The sequence below is a fragment of the Oculina patagonica genome, chromosome 9 (genome assembly GCF_052425735.1).
Source record: "Oculina patagonica isolate OP01 chromosome 9, crgOcupat, whole genome shotgun sequence".
NCBI lineage: Eukaryota > Metazoa > Cnidaria > Anthozoa > Scleractinia > Oculinidae > Oculina > Oculina patagonica.
The window spans coordinates 22,697,710-22,711,428 of NC_135766.1; the positions used below are offsets into that span (position 1 = coordinate 22,697,710).

The window sequence follows — 13,719 nt, forward strand, 5'->3', positions numbered from 1 at the left end:
AGTCAGTCAATCAATCAATCAATCAATTAAACAGCCATTTGGTCAAGAGCATGCTGATCCGAATGCTGATCTTATTTAGTAGAACTAATAGTTCCTCTTGAATTGCTACCCACTAAAAGTACTTCTCGTCGCAAAGCAAGAGAAGCATATCTCATAGACCGAGGCAAAACTCTTGAACCCAGTAATGGCCTCAATAGATGCTCTGAACAGTGATATGTTATATCTTTAGATCGTTATATGAAAGTTAGCTTTAGTTTAATATTATTTTTTATTTTTATTTATTTTTTATTTTAATTTTTTATATATATATATATATATATATATATATATATATATATATATTTCATCTTTTATATATTATTAGTGCGTGTATTTTCTTTATACGTATATATTACACCCTCGAAGCTGTATTTTATGCTTTTTCCTTATATGGCTATCGTGTTACGTATTATCCACTTATATACTTTAATTTAAATTTTAGGAGCCGTTAAGTTTTATCTCACTCCAGCTCTGGCCCTGTAGAAGACTAGTTGACTAGTCGAAATATCGGCCAAATAAATTGTCCAACACAAGTGTCGTCGTACTAGCCGTGCATTTAAAATTACTAATGATAGAGGGCCAGATTGGCAGTCACTGCTCTAAATGTCAATGACGAATTGCTTTTAATCAATTTGTATAAGTTTCTGGATTTTTTTCATTAACGTACGGAAAAACATATCTCTTTTATGGTGGATTTCCACTGACGCGTAATTTTTTACGTGCGTAAAAAAATTAGAGACAATGTATGAACGGCTTGCGTACACGTTTACGCAGGCCGTTCATACATTGTCTCTAATTTTTTTCACGCACGTAAAAATTTACGCGTCAGTGGAAATCCACCATTAGATTTCAATTTCCAAAGCTTAAAATTCTTTTTCAAATCTTCCCTCGCAGATATACAATGCAAAACCTAGACTGAATTATTTTCACAATCAATAGTACAATATCTTGGCGCCACACCTTAATCAAAACGAAACCGAATTGGCTAAAACTCTTTCAGACAATATGGAACAAAAACAATCGCTCGTAGTCGAGCCAGAACGCGACACTCGATTTCCGGACAAATGTTTTACAATGCAATCGACAATTACAATCAACACTGACTTCCATGCTAATTAGCTTGTTTCCGACAGCCGGACACTGTCCCTTTAAGCATCGATTTTGTCTACACTCCATAAGCTCCGTGGAATTTTCTTAAGGAAACAACAGATTGTGTATCAGAGCATAATAACTTGTGGCATGTGCCAAAGGAAAATGTAAGCTATGTGTCCCCAAAAGGCCATTGTTTTTAAAATGTTTTAGCCTCAAATAGAGGTATATGGGTTTGCCTTTTGTCAATGAAATAGGGTACAATTTTAAAAGATAGAGTGTGAATGAGTTCAGAGTTTAGACCGAACAGGCCTGGATGGGTGGGAGGGAAGACCCTTGAAGGCCCTTGCATTTGCGAAAATACGGTATACCTGACTTCCGAAAAAAAAAACAGATCGCTGAGAGCAGAATTAAGCAAATGATGTTTCCTTTTCAACTGCTGATCTATCAATCTGTCAATCAAGAAAAGTTAAAAAAGTAACAGACATTGGCTTGATGACAACACGATTAAATACCTGGCCGGGTATGTGCCCCAAAAGGGCATTGTTTTCGAAATGTTTTGGCTTCAAATAGAGGTAATGGATTTTGCGTATTTGCTATGAAATAGGGTACAATTTTTGAGGTAGAGTGTGAATAGAGTGCAGAGTTTAGACCAAACAGCCTGGTAGGGTGGGAGGGAAGGCCCTTGAAGGCCTTTGCTTATGCGAGAATACGGTATACCTGATTTCCGAAAAAGAAAAAAAAACAGATCGCTGAGAGCAGAATTAAGGCACTAACTGATCAAACACGAGACAGCGTTTTTTATCACATTTCCAAACACCGAGAAGAGAGTTGAAAGTACGACGCGCAGCGGAGTATTTTTGACGAACTTCGAGGTGTTTTGAAATGTGATGAAACACTCTGTCGAGTGGTTGATATATTTTCTCAATCGAAACTAAAACTACAACGAAAACGGTAAAATAAAATCGTCAAATTCTATGCTAATTAAGATCAGATTTCCAAACTCCGTCACGGTTCTGATTTCCTTTGTTTTAACTAGATGAATTATTAATGAGTTTGAGAAGTTTCGTTCTCAACTGCTGATCTATCAATCTGTCAATCAAGAAAAGTTAAAAAAGTAAAAGACATTGATGACAGCACGATTAAATACCTGGCCGGGTAGGTGCCCCTAAAGGGGCATTGTTTTCGAAATGTTTTAGCTTCAAATAGAGGTAGAGGATTTTTCCTATTTGTTATGAAATAGGGTACAATTTTTGAGATAGAGTGTGGATAGAGTGCAGAGTTTAGACCGAACAGGCCTGATCGAAATAGGATGGAAGGGTGAGAGGATAGGCTCTTGAAGGCCCTTGCTTACGCGAGGAAATACGGTATAAGTGATTTCCATCAATGAAAACAGATCGCTGAGAGCAGAATTATTAAAGGCACTATAATTGCAGGTGATGTCTTCATCTCAGCAATCAATCAACTGAACAATTAACTGTTAGCAGAGAAGTGTAAAGGCCTGGTACTTTGTATGAAGGAACCCTCTGTTCATATTTAAAATTAATATTATGAAATAAAAAAGCTCTGTAATCATAAGTTTTGAGATTTTGCTTTTAGCTTTCCTGGTGCGAAAACTTTTCGGGACCTTCGAGAAACGGCCCCCCTGCAGGGGAGGGATGTTGGTCTTTTATTAGAACGATTAGAGAGAATACGGTATATAAAACGGGATTTCCGCAAATATAAGCAGATTGCTGTGCATGAGAGCAGAATTAAAGCTTTACAATTGCAGATAATGTTTCCGTCTCGTTTCTCAGAAACCAGTCAATTGATCTACTTATATCTGTCAATCAACAATGTATCGACCAATCAATGGAGCTCTCGTTTAGCCACATAACTGAACTGAACCCTGAGTTTATCTAACGCAGTCATTTTATCTCTGATCATTTGCTGCAAAGCTATGATCATGGAAGCTTCTACTAAACCAGGAAAACAGCCACGCAGTTCGATTGGAAGTCTCCACAAAGTGGTGATATTTCTTATGCTGCTCGGGATCTTCGGGACTCAGATTAATGCGCAGAAACAGGATTTCGAAGGTAACAGAAACACAGAAACAGTCATTATTTCGCTTGTCGTAGTATAGCAGGATTTCATTTCATTAACATAACATTTTTAGGCCAAGTTAAGAAAAACAAATGTTTCTCGTCCGGATTTCTATAAAAAAAAAAAGAGAGCGGGCGGGCGCTTTTTTGTTATATGTTATTTCCTCCATCGTCAAATTCTCCAGAAGCGAACTTGCAAAATAATTCCTGATCTCTCCTGTACGGACCTGGCGTGCCGAGGCTTAAAAATTTTGGCCTGACAAAAGCCATGTCTTACAAAATTGTCTGTTGTTTTTTGTTCGTTCCAACTTTCCCAATAACAAATATTAAAAAAGAGAAACGGCTCCAAAAAATGAAGCGGGCAGGCACGAGAAACATTTGTTTTTTCACTTGGCTTTATGCGTAAATTATATGCTTTTCGGGGCGATTCACTTGGAAAATAGGTCGGAACCTTAGTTTCTAGTGTAGAAATTACAATTATTGGAAGCCTCGCCCAAAAAGTAGAAAAGAGGTTATCTGCTTTTTAACCTATTTTGATTGTTTTCTTTCTCTTTTTTTCACATGTTTCTTACATACTCTTTTCCTCTGAGTGGCGCTATAAGAAAAAAGTCTGTTTGCAATTACGGCGCAAAAAGCAACTGCAAAATACTCTTGTGATTCTGTATAGTTCTTAGAAGAAAAAAATGTTTCTCGTCCGGATTTTTATAAAAAAAAGCGAGCCGAGCGAGCGGGCGCTTTTTTTTCTCTTGGCCATCGTCAAATTCTCCAGAAACGAACTTGCAAAAAAAAAAAATCCCGCAACTGAGGTAATTGACCTAGCGTAGCAGTAAGGCTTTGAAATTTTGGCCTGAGTTCGTGTTAAAGCGCAAAAAAAGCCACCTCTTGAAGAATTTTCAGTTGAACTAACTCTGCTGTTTTTTCTTTTCGTTCCAACTTTTCCAATGGCAAATAATAAAAAAGAAGGTGGCCCCCAAAAAATTAAGCGGGGGGGGGGGGGGGGGACGAGAAACATTTTTTTTACTTGGTCTTAGACCTTCTTAGTTGCGTTTAGTACCATTGGTTGGGACCAAGAGCTAGAGAGGATGGATTATCCTCTCTTGTTGGGACACAATGTTAATTTAGTGTTAATTGAAAATTTATAAGTGAAAAGACTGCCCCGATACTTAGATTGTCTCTAAGTCCTTTCCAAGACATTAAGTGGACAATCGGCCAAGTAAACATGACCTTTCTGCTGCTCTGAGCAGAAAATTGCGGCATTCCGTGAACAGCAAAACAGAATCCAACAGTGATGAAAGTTGCTGCCAGAAAGCCTGTCTGTAGCTTTCTCTTTGGACAGTACAGCTTGCACGCAGATCAAAAAATTTAAAAAAAAAGCTTTGATATCAAATTTAGACGCCCCAATTAAAATAAATGTAAACGTTTTGCGGAAAATGTGTATTCCCTTACAGACTAAGGCTAGGCAAGTGTTCCGCATTCTTTTGCGAAGCAAAATTAAAAATAGTGCTGTGCACAATGCTGGATAACGTCTAGATGAAATGTAGAACAGAACGGAAATCTGCGTAAATCGACAGATTTCAACAGTTGGTAGGGCGAATGTTTCACGAGGGTCGTGGGGGGGGGGGGGGGGGGGGTGGATCTTTGGCATGGTTCACGGGTATAAAAAATTAATGAATCAAGTATCACGCAACATCAAATACTCGGCGAAATAGGCTTTAGGGTCTGAATTAAGGGCAACGTTTTCCAAGAAAATTCTCTCTCGAAAAAAAAATATATACTTCCTTTATTTTTCGAACAACATTCTAACGTATTATCCTAGATACTTCAGTAGAAATATTTACTTATCAGACCAATACCTCAATTTTAACTCTATAAAGTAACACTCCCATTTTTTTAAAAAAATGTTTTATTTCACCTAACAGCCAGTCAATCAAACAAGAGAAATCGCCGAGAGAGCCGGCCGTATCCAACACATCCAACATTGAAAGAAGTCCGTGAAGAGATTCATAGGCATCTCGGCTCAATAACAGCATCGCAGTTGTGTTCACCTCCAGATAAAATATGTCTGGCCGGCCCTCCTGGACTCAAGGGCGAACCTGGAATTCAAGGAAGACGAGGAAGGAGAGGTGATTAGTAGGATTAGTACACGAATTCTCTTTACTGGTAGCCATACATTTCTTGTAATTTTAAGTTTGAGAATTTGCCGCTGCATCAGACAATGTTCTTCACCAGTCCATTTTATACACTTCACAATGCGGAAATATTTTAAGAGAATATTAGCAAAAGGTGGTTTTCACTGTCACACCGCGAGAAAATAAATCCAAAACTATTGAGTCCAAAACAAAATCAAGAATATTACAGGTTGTAAAAAACTACTATATAAACTCCTTGTCTCAGGTCTGTGCGTTATTCCGTATTCAAGTTATCTGTCAAAATGTTTCAAGCATATTTAGAGAGCACAGTATGGAAACGCCGTGTTGGAGTCCAACTGCTTGGACTCCAACATGGCCGCCTTAAATCAATGAAAACATCTGGCATTTTGATGCCAGATGTTTTCAAAAAGGGGTCAGATCACCCTTATGAACATGTTATCATTCAATAAACACTTCCCGTAAAACCTCAACTGTCCAGATGGTGGAAAATCACAGGACGAGGCGCGCATTTTTTAAAGAACACATGACAGCCTTTTGGCGGCCATCTTTGAGAGTCGTGTGGCGTGAAACTCCGAAATTCAAAATTCTATATCTGAAAGACGGCGAATATTAATGCTATCGAGCTAAAACCCTTCAACAAGATAAATATCAAGGACGTCTAATAGCCAGTGAAGAATAAAAACTCAGTGGTCTTGCGATTCTGGGTTTTAAAATTTTGATAACGTCAAGTTACCTCCTGACAAAGCTCCGCAAATGTTTTAGGGACGGACCGTTAGAATGGGGAGGGTGAAAAAAAATCATGCAAGGAAAAATGCCAAGAAAAAAGTTCATGCTTGCAAAGGGTACGGAAAAAATCCATGCAGAAGAGAAAAGTTCCTATTAAGCACTAAAACAACTGTCATTTTACACTTAATGAGATCAGAGAAAATTGAGGACCATTGAAAAAATTCTAGCAGAGGGTTACACCCGCAAAAAAATTCCTGCACAAGCAATGAGCGTAAAAAATTCGTGCAACTGAAACTCCCCCCCCCCCCCTCCCATCATTTTTCGTATGGTCCGCCCCTTAGTAGAATTTTTACTAAAGTACGTACAATTCGCCTGTTAATAAATTTTAATTTTTTAAATTTGAATTAATTTTAAGACGGGGGTAAACATGCATTTGTGTGAAAGAAAGAAGGATAAAAGAAAGAAAATTATTTTTTGAAATTGGCGAATAGGCCTTCTCGTACATGAAATGCACACAGTACATCAAGATGGAGATTAGACTTTCAATAAAGTCCTTCGTATAAAGTCCTTTCAATAAAGTCCTCTCGCGACTTCGTCGCTCGCACGGCTGCTTCGCTCGCTTATTTACTGTGAAAACTCGTGAGGTCGACTTTTGGCAAGTCTAGATAGAGATATAAAGTAAATTGTTGTTGAAGGAAGAAGGGAACCACAATAGTTTTTAGGTGTTTTCCAGTCCACAAGGACAAAACTTGATAAAATAGCTGACCATGACTTTTATTAAGTTGAGATCTAAAGTTCCTGATGGCATCACAATATTATCACTTGTTTATCAGAAGGTCTGAATGGGATTTAGTGTAAAGTGTTATTTGCCTATAACTTTTAGTGACTGCTGTTTCATTAGCCAATTTTTTAATGTTTATTGTTCCGGAGAAAATACTGTTTAATGTTTGGAGGGTTCGTCGTGAACAATTTTAGCATTGTAAGTTCTTATCTGCTCTTTAAAAATCGGAGAAAATCACTCATTCGTAGGTTCTATATATGTCTTTAGGCTCTTGGGTTTTTGAAGTGAAACTGGTGACAGTGTCCCTTTAAAACAAATATTAGCCCGGGAAGCAAAAGGGCTAATATGCAAGTTTAAGATCGTGGGGGTTGCGGAAACATCCGGCCTCGAGTATTAGCTAATTATAGTCAACCACTAGCTGTGCCTTTGCGACAAATGCGAGCCCTAGACACTCTGTAATAAAATAGGATTAAAGGGACTGTGTCACGGATTTTAGCCAAATTTAGGCAAAGGAAATGACCATCAAATTCGGTGACATGTAAAAAATAACCTCTTAAAACAGTGAAGGGACATTTAAATAACACAGCAAATACAAAAGAAGGTACGGATGGCCAAAAGTGACGAAGATTGAAACGGATTGCGATATGACTGTTTGAAATACTGTTGGGCTGAACAGTTTTCAAAGTTAGTCTCGTTTGCTTTGAAGCTATAGTTTTGTCACTTAGATCACCGGAAGTAATTTCTTTGCAAACATTAAGTTTCATAGCAAGTAGTTGGCAAAACGTAATAAACTAAACTTATCTCAGCCGTGACACGGTCCCTTTAATGTCTCACTTGTTGTTCTCGTAGGTCACAGTGGTATTAAAGGCGACCGAGGTTTGCCAGGCGACAAGGGAAATGAAGGTTTTCCCGGCATGAAAGGAGATGCGGGAAATTATGGGCCGAAAGGTGAAACAGGAGACCCAGGCCCCAAAGGAGAAGAAGGAATGAAGGGTAACGCAGGAATGCCAGGAATGAAGGGTTACCCAGGACCGATGGGAGATCCGGGAATAAAGGGTGACGCAGGAATGCCAGGTCTGCCAGGCGAAAAAGGCGACACAGGGTACCTAGGACCTAAAGGATTGGACGGGATGCGCGGCTTCACAGGACCCCCAGGAATTCCGGGCGAAAAAGGTGAAACAGGGTACCCAGGACCTAAAGGATTAGACGGGATGCCCGGCTTTACAGGACCTATAGGAATGCTAGGACCCAAAGGAATACGAGGACAAAAGGGTGAGCCCGGACCGGTAGGGGTCAAGGGTGAAGCCGGCGAAGGTTCATCTGGAAAAGCCCCCACTATTTATATCTCTCCGAGCACCTTGACTTTCTTGGAAGATTCTGTTGTGGAGTTCAAAAGAGAAATAGTGGATAAGCTACCGATTCCTGGGCCAAAAGGAAGCTTGCTCCCGGATGAGGCTGCAGTATCGTTCAACTGCTACGCTACTGGCCAGCCAGCACCCACTATCAGGTGGGAACGAGTGGACAAGGGGGAAGTACCTAAAGGATCTTCGGGGGCACTGATGATTACTAAGGCGCAGGCTTGGCACTCCGGACAGTACAAGTGCAGCGCTTTCAACTCACATGGAGTGAACGAGTCCACAGTGGAATTAAAAGTTGAAGGTAATTTGATATTTAAAATCGTTTACCAAACGTTTACCATATAGAGTTAAGAACTCTGAAATCAGGAAAAAAAAAACGGATAAAAAAGGAATAAAACCGATAAAGTCTACCCAGGAACAATGGGTTGAGCTAGCGACTTCAAAGATATCAACGTCACACCTATTTCAATACTTTGACTAAAGACATCCAAAAACCAGGACCATTTTCCCCTTTACAAAGGAAAAAGGGTATTTGTTGCCAAACGAAACACACCATAAAGGAATTTTGAAGCATTTTCGGTTTAACTTCGGTAGTCTTCTTGAGATTTGTAAGTAACTGAAACCCACGCTAATTCCGTGATTGCAAATAATATTACCGTCCAAGACAAACAAACACCTTTAGAGAACAGAAAGCATAAACTGTAACAGAACTGTTATTATTTTACCAGGAAAGCCAGTGATTCTAGAGACGTTTGAAAGCCCACGTCAAAAGATGAGAGTCCATGCGCACGATGACGTAACACTCTTCTGTAACGTGCGCGGTTACCCTGCACCGGAAGTAAAGTGGATGAAAGCTGACAACACCAACCTACTGGAAGGCAGAGCGGAAATTGGAAATGACAGCCTCGTTATCAGGGACATTCAGGTGGACGAATCTGGGACATACGTTTGCAGAGCTCAGAATGTTTATGGCTATGTGAAAATGAGATATTCTGTTGTTGTCATACCAAGTCTGAGAAGCGGTGAGTAATAGAAAATAAATAGACTCTGCACTGTTCGAGAATGTTGTGTGAAATTTTAAATGAGTATTTAAAAGGTCGGCAAATACCAAAGGTCAAATTCCTGGACAACTAGTCCAAAATTTGGTTCCAGCGACCATATTTTCTTGGAAAAAAATTGGTAATTTACACGCGAAAGGACTGAAGGAAAGGACTTGAAACGGTCTCCTCGTGTTAACGTCTAATCATTATATGGTGCATTTTTACGTAAACTGAATTTGATTGCGCACCTCTGCTAACTATGTTATAAAGTCGGTAGTTTAAAACGAGAAAAAAGGACAGCAGAAATTGGTTAGATTTCAACTACAAAGGGAATTATGAAGTTTTGATATCAGAACTCAAATTTCGTTTGTTCTTATCAGGTCGTGGCCGTAACGATGCAGCGAGGAGTTGCAAGGAGCTGAAGGCCCAGGTTCCAAGCGCCCCATCCGGGAAGTACTGGATCGACCCAGACCTCGGTTCCCCTGACAACGCTTTTGAAGCTTACTGCGACCAGGAAACGGACGGCGGAGGCTGGATGCTAGTGTGGAGTTATCGGTTTGTTAAGAAGGAGTTCATGACACCGAGGCCCTCGTTTCCTGCTAGCCACAAGTAAGATAGAAAATTATTTTAAATCAAACCAAATTTTGTCTTAGTTCTAGCCTCGGTAAAGTCTTTCAGTTGCCAGAGTTTCAGGCAAAATTATTTTTTTGACGCGAATTTGAGTGGGTGTTTTTCAGAAGGACAGCCTCTTAATATGTTTTTGCCACATCAGCGATTGGTTATCTATTTACAAGTTATTGATTTCGATTCTCCGTACTCTACTCTTATACTTATTTTGGAAGTTTTTCGAATGCAATAGCACCCATAAATGTTGTTCGGTTCCGTCTTTCGGAATTGGTAAAGCAGCGTTTATAATTGAAACCACTAAAAAATTGTCTCCACTTTTCTCCATTATTTTTTAGTGTTCGTTATGGATACATGTCTCCATTGTCCACCAAGCTGCCTTCTGACCCGTCTTCCCTAGGAGCGATGAGATTTACTCTGTGGAAGACGTTCGGCACAGAGGTATTACTCCAGTCAGACCTGATTAACTGGTATGCCTGCAAGAACGGTTCCGGCAGTATACTCAATTGGAAGGAAGGCTCCATATCATGTCACGTGGCTAAAACGTTGGTACCAAAGTGCAACAACAAAGCTCCGAGTTATTTCAAAGGTCACGGGAACTATGGTATGGATCTCACTGATGGAATTACATTCTCTCGCAATCACTTCTACAAAGTGATGGTAATGTTGTTTGCCTATGATGGTCGTATTTACCCCTGGACGCGGCCACTAATGGATGCCTGCGCAGTAAAAGGCGGTGAAAACTTCGTCAAAGGATTGAAAGATCCTCGCGGCGCTTGGTTCGTCCGTTAAAAACTTCAGTTGTTCCACAGACTGGCGCCCAGGCTTTTTTTGTAGTTTTTGGTCGAAACGAGACTGGACACTGTTTGCGAGGCGCGTGCGGTTTTCTGGGAAAGCATTTTTGTGTAGCGTACCAATAAAGCTTGCGTAAGGCATTGATAGTGTCCAGTCCTTCCTCGACAGAAATCATACAAATATGGCTGGGTACTAGTTGGCTGGTTCAATACGTTGAAGACGGAGTTTGTGTATTGATCCTTAATACTGAAATTATTTTTTCTATAAAAGAAATATTTTTTTAAAAAAAATGAACAGCAATATAATAGTTCAAAATGATTATATTTCCAAATAATATTTGATCGAGAATGTTTATTTTTCCACATATTTTGTTCAAAATGTTATTGAATACAAATTATTAATATGACAGTTCACCGTGTTTTATTTTTGCAAATGATTCAGTTTTTTGTTTATAGTTAAAGAGGAAATTTTCACAATTATTGTATTTTCGAACTACTTTAAAACAACTATTTCCAAATATCTTTGAATGTTAAAAAAAAAAAACAGAAACCTAACATTTTATTTGTAATTTTGTGTTTTTTGTAAATCTTTTATTAAATGAGAATTACAGTACAGAAAGCGTTGAGAATGATAACTCATTATACACCAAATTGAAGAAACGTTGACCATGTGAAAAGCATAAACCATGAACGATAAGACCGATTGGGATTCTGGGTAGACAGCAATGGTAAGCTTGATATTCCCTTTTTTTTTTCAATCTTGATATTTTCTGTTTTTGAGAGCTTTGTCTTATTATTATGTTCATTCTGTCATAGAAGACGATCACTTTTTTCCGATTTCCCAGTAAGCATTTGGGTCGCATCGTTTATGATTTATGCTTTTCATGGGTCAACGTTTCTTAACTCAGGTGTATCGCATTACATTGTTAGTTAACACTCGACCTGTTCTGTTGGAAATAGCCGAATCTGATTGGTTCCTTAATCATTGTTTATTCGCTGTTAGTAGACCTCACAGGTCAGCCGTGTTCTTCTGAAAATGTGCGAATCCCTTTTGGTTCTTCCACTGTTTTCTATTTTGCTGATAAAGCCTTAACCACAATCGTGCGCGCGTTGTTTTAGGAAAATTATTCTTTATTGTTGTCTTAAAAAAGGTGGAAAGAGGGTTTAAAAGGGTTTATTTGGGGTTTTATTCTTTCAGAGTGCCTACTAAAACAATAAGTCTACTCGCCCTCGTTATCTATGACCATATTCAACTCGGCTGCTCCATAGAAAACTCGGGTTCGTAATCTAATTGTTAAATAGTACACATTTCCGCACACATTGCCCTCGACAGGAAAAATTGTTGTTAATTTTCGGCATAATAAAAACTAACATTGAAGTTTCTACATACGCATTTTAATCTACCTGATCACTCTATCCAAGACATGACACTCATTCCTTTGGAACTCCAACCGACAAATAATGCATCCCGCAGAAAGGCTAGAGAGGCCTACCTGATACACAGAGGACAAACACTTGCGCCTAATGGTATTAACCGTAGAAATGAACATTGACAATTTCATTATTTTTGTCTTTTTCAATTTTATTATTATTATTATATATCTTGTCACCGTATATCTTTATATAGCCTGTATTAGTTAAACATTAACCCACACTGTATTATCCAAATTCAAATTTTAGAGCCGTTATTTTCCTTATATTATAGTACTGGCCCTGAAGAAGACTAGCTCTGCTAGTTGAAATATTGGCCAATAAATCTTGCCCTCCTGCCGTTGTACCAGCCTTGCAATCAATTTGATTGAAGTTTCGATAAAGGGGGGAAATGACCCGAAGGATGCGCATGCAAGTTATCCTGGACTCTCCCTTCCGCGCACCCTTTATGGGGGTTGAAACCAGGGATGCGAAGAGAGAGTCCAGGATAACTTGCATGCGCATGCTCAGAACGAACCAATCACAAGCGAGGAGGTAGCGCACTTGCTTGAGATGCACGCGATAAAATTAAAAATGCTCGCTCAAATGACGAATTCAACTACGCGACCAAGCGCGCGAATAAATGCAAGAAAAAAGTGTTGCATCCAAAACCAATTCGATAAACAGCTAAAAAAGTGCTAGGTAGGCTCTTACCGAAAGTGCTCGTAAAAAAATGCATTAAATGCTAAAAGAAGTGCTCGTTTTTTGCCAAAAAAGTGCTAAAATAATGCTAATTTTTTTAAAAAGTGCTCGTGGGTAACATAAAAATGCTCACTTTTTCCGATTTTTTTAAATATAGAATATTACATTTTTCAGATTTTTAGTTACATTTTTCAACAATAAAATGTAACGATCAATGTTTGATGTCAGAGTACGCTCTCGAGCTATCTCTGCCTTGGCTGGCTGACTTCCATTGTTCCTCGATGACGACATGGATGACGTCATCTTGGAACGAGTGTGATGGACTGGGTTACTAGAAGGCAACCACTGACGTATCAAACCCATTCCCCAGGCCTCCACGGCTCCTTTGACTAAAATGAGGGCATAATGCATCTTTGGACGCCATAAATAAAGTCAGATTGTGCTTTTTAACACAAAATTAGACAAATAGTCAGTCGAAAATCCAAAATAATGCTAGCAGTGCTTTTTGGGATAAAATGTAAAAAAAAAATGCTCGCGAAGCCAAATAATGCCAAAAAAGTGCTAGCACTTTCGGTAAGAGCCTAGTGCTAGGAACAGTTGACGGATAGCGATTTGTGTTGTAGCCGTTAGCTTTTAGTAGACATTGACTGTCAAGCTAGGCTTTTTTAAAGTTATTTCGGTGATCCTGCTTTAGTACACGGTCGCGTAGTATAACTCGTCATCTGTGCGTGCGCGTTTCAAAAGTGCTGCCAAATATGGTTTTTCCCCCGATTTAGAAGGGAAAACATGGCGCAAGCGCATGCAAGTTATCCTGGACTCTCTCTTCGCGCTAGTTTTAAAGAATAAATCTTTGTTCGCTGCGTGGCACTTCATGGTCGCGCGCCTGGGTTTAACCCCTAATATATAGATTTAGGCAAGCCTAAAA

General features: G+C 39.2%; 2 protein-coding genes across 2 annotated transcripts in view; both read left to right on the forward strand.

Annotated features, from left to right (window-relative positions):
* Nucleotides 1-13,719, forward strand: part of LOC144666122 (uncharacterized) — a 98,941-nt gene that overhangs the window by 12,399 nt on the left and 72,823 nt on the right. The gene's annotated exons all lie outside the window — the stretch shown is intronic.
* LOC144666121 (uncharacterized) lies at nt 2,879-11,230 on the forward strand. The gene is made up of 6 exons (XM_078527477.1): nt 2,879-3,203; nt 5,129-5,332; nt 7,716-8,525; nt 8,953-9,246; nt 9,645-9,873; nt 10,227-11,230. The coding sequence occupies exons 1-6, from the start codon at nt 3,068-3,070 to the stop codon at nt 10,678-10,680; spliced, it is 2,127 nt and encodes a 708-aa protein (XP_078383603.1). The 5' UTR covers nt 2,879-3,067; the 3' UTR covers nt 10,681-11,230.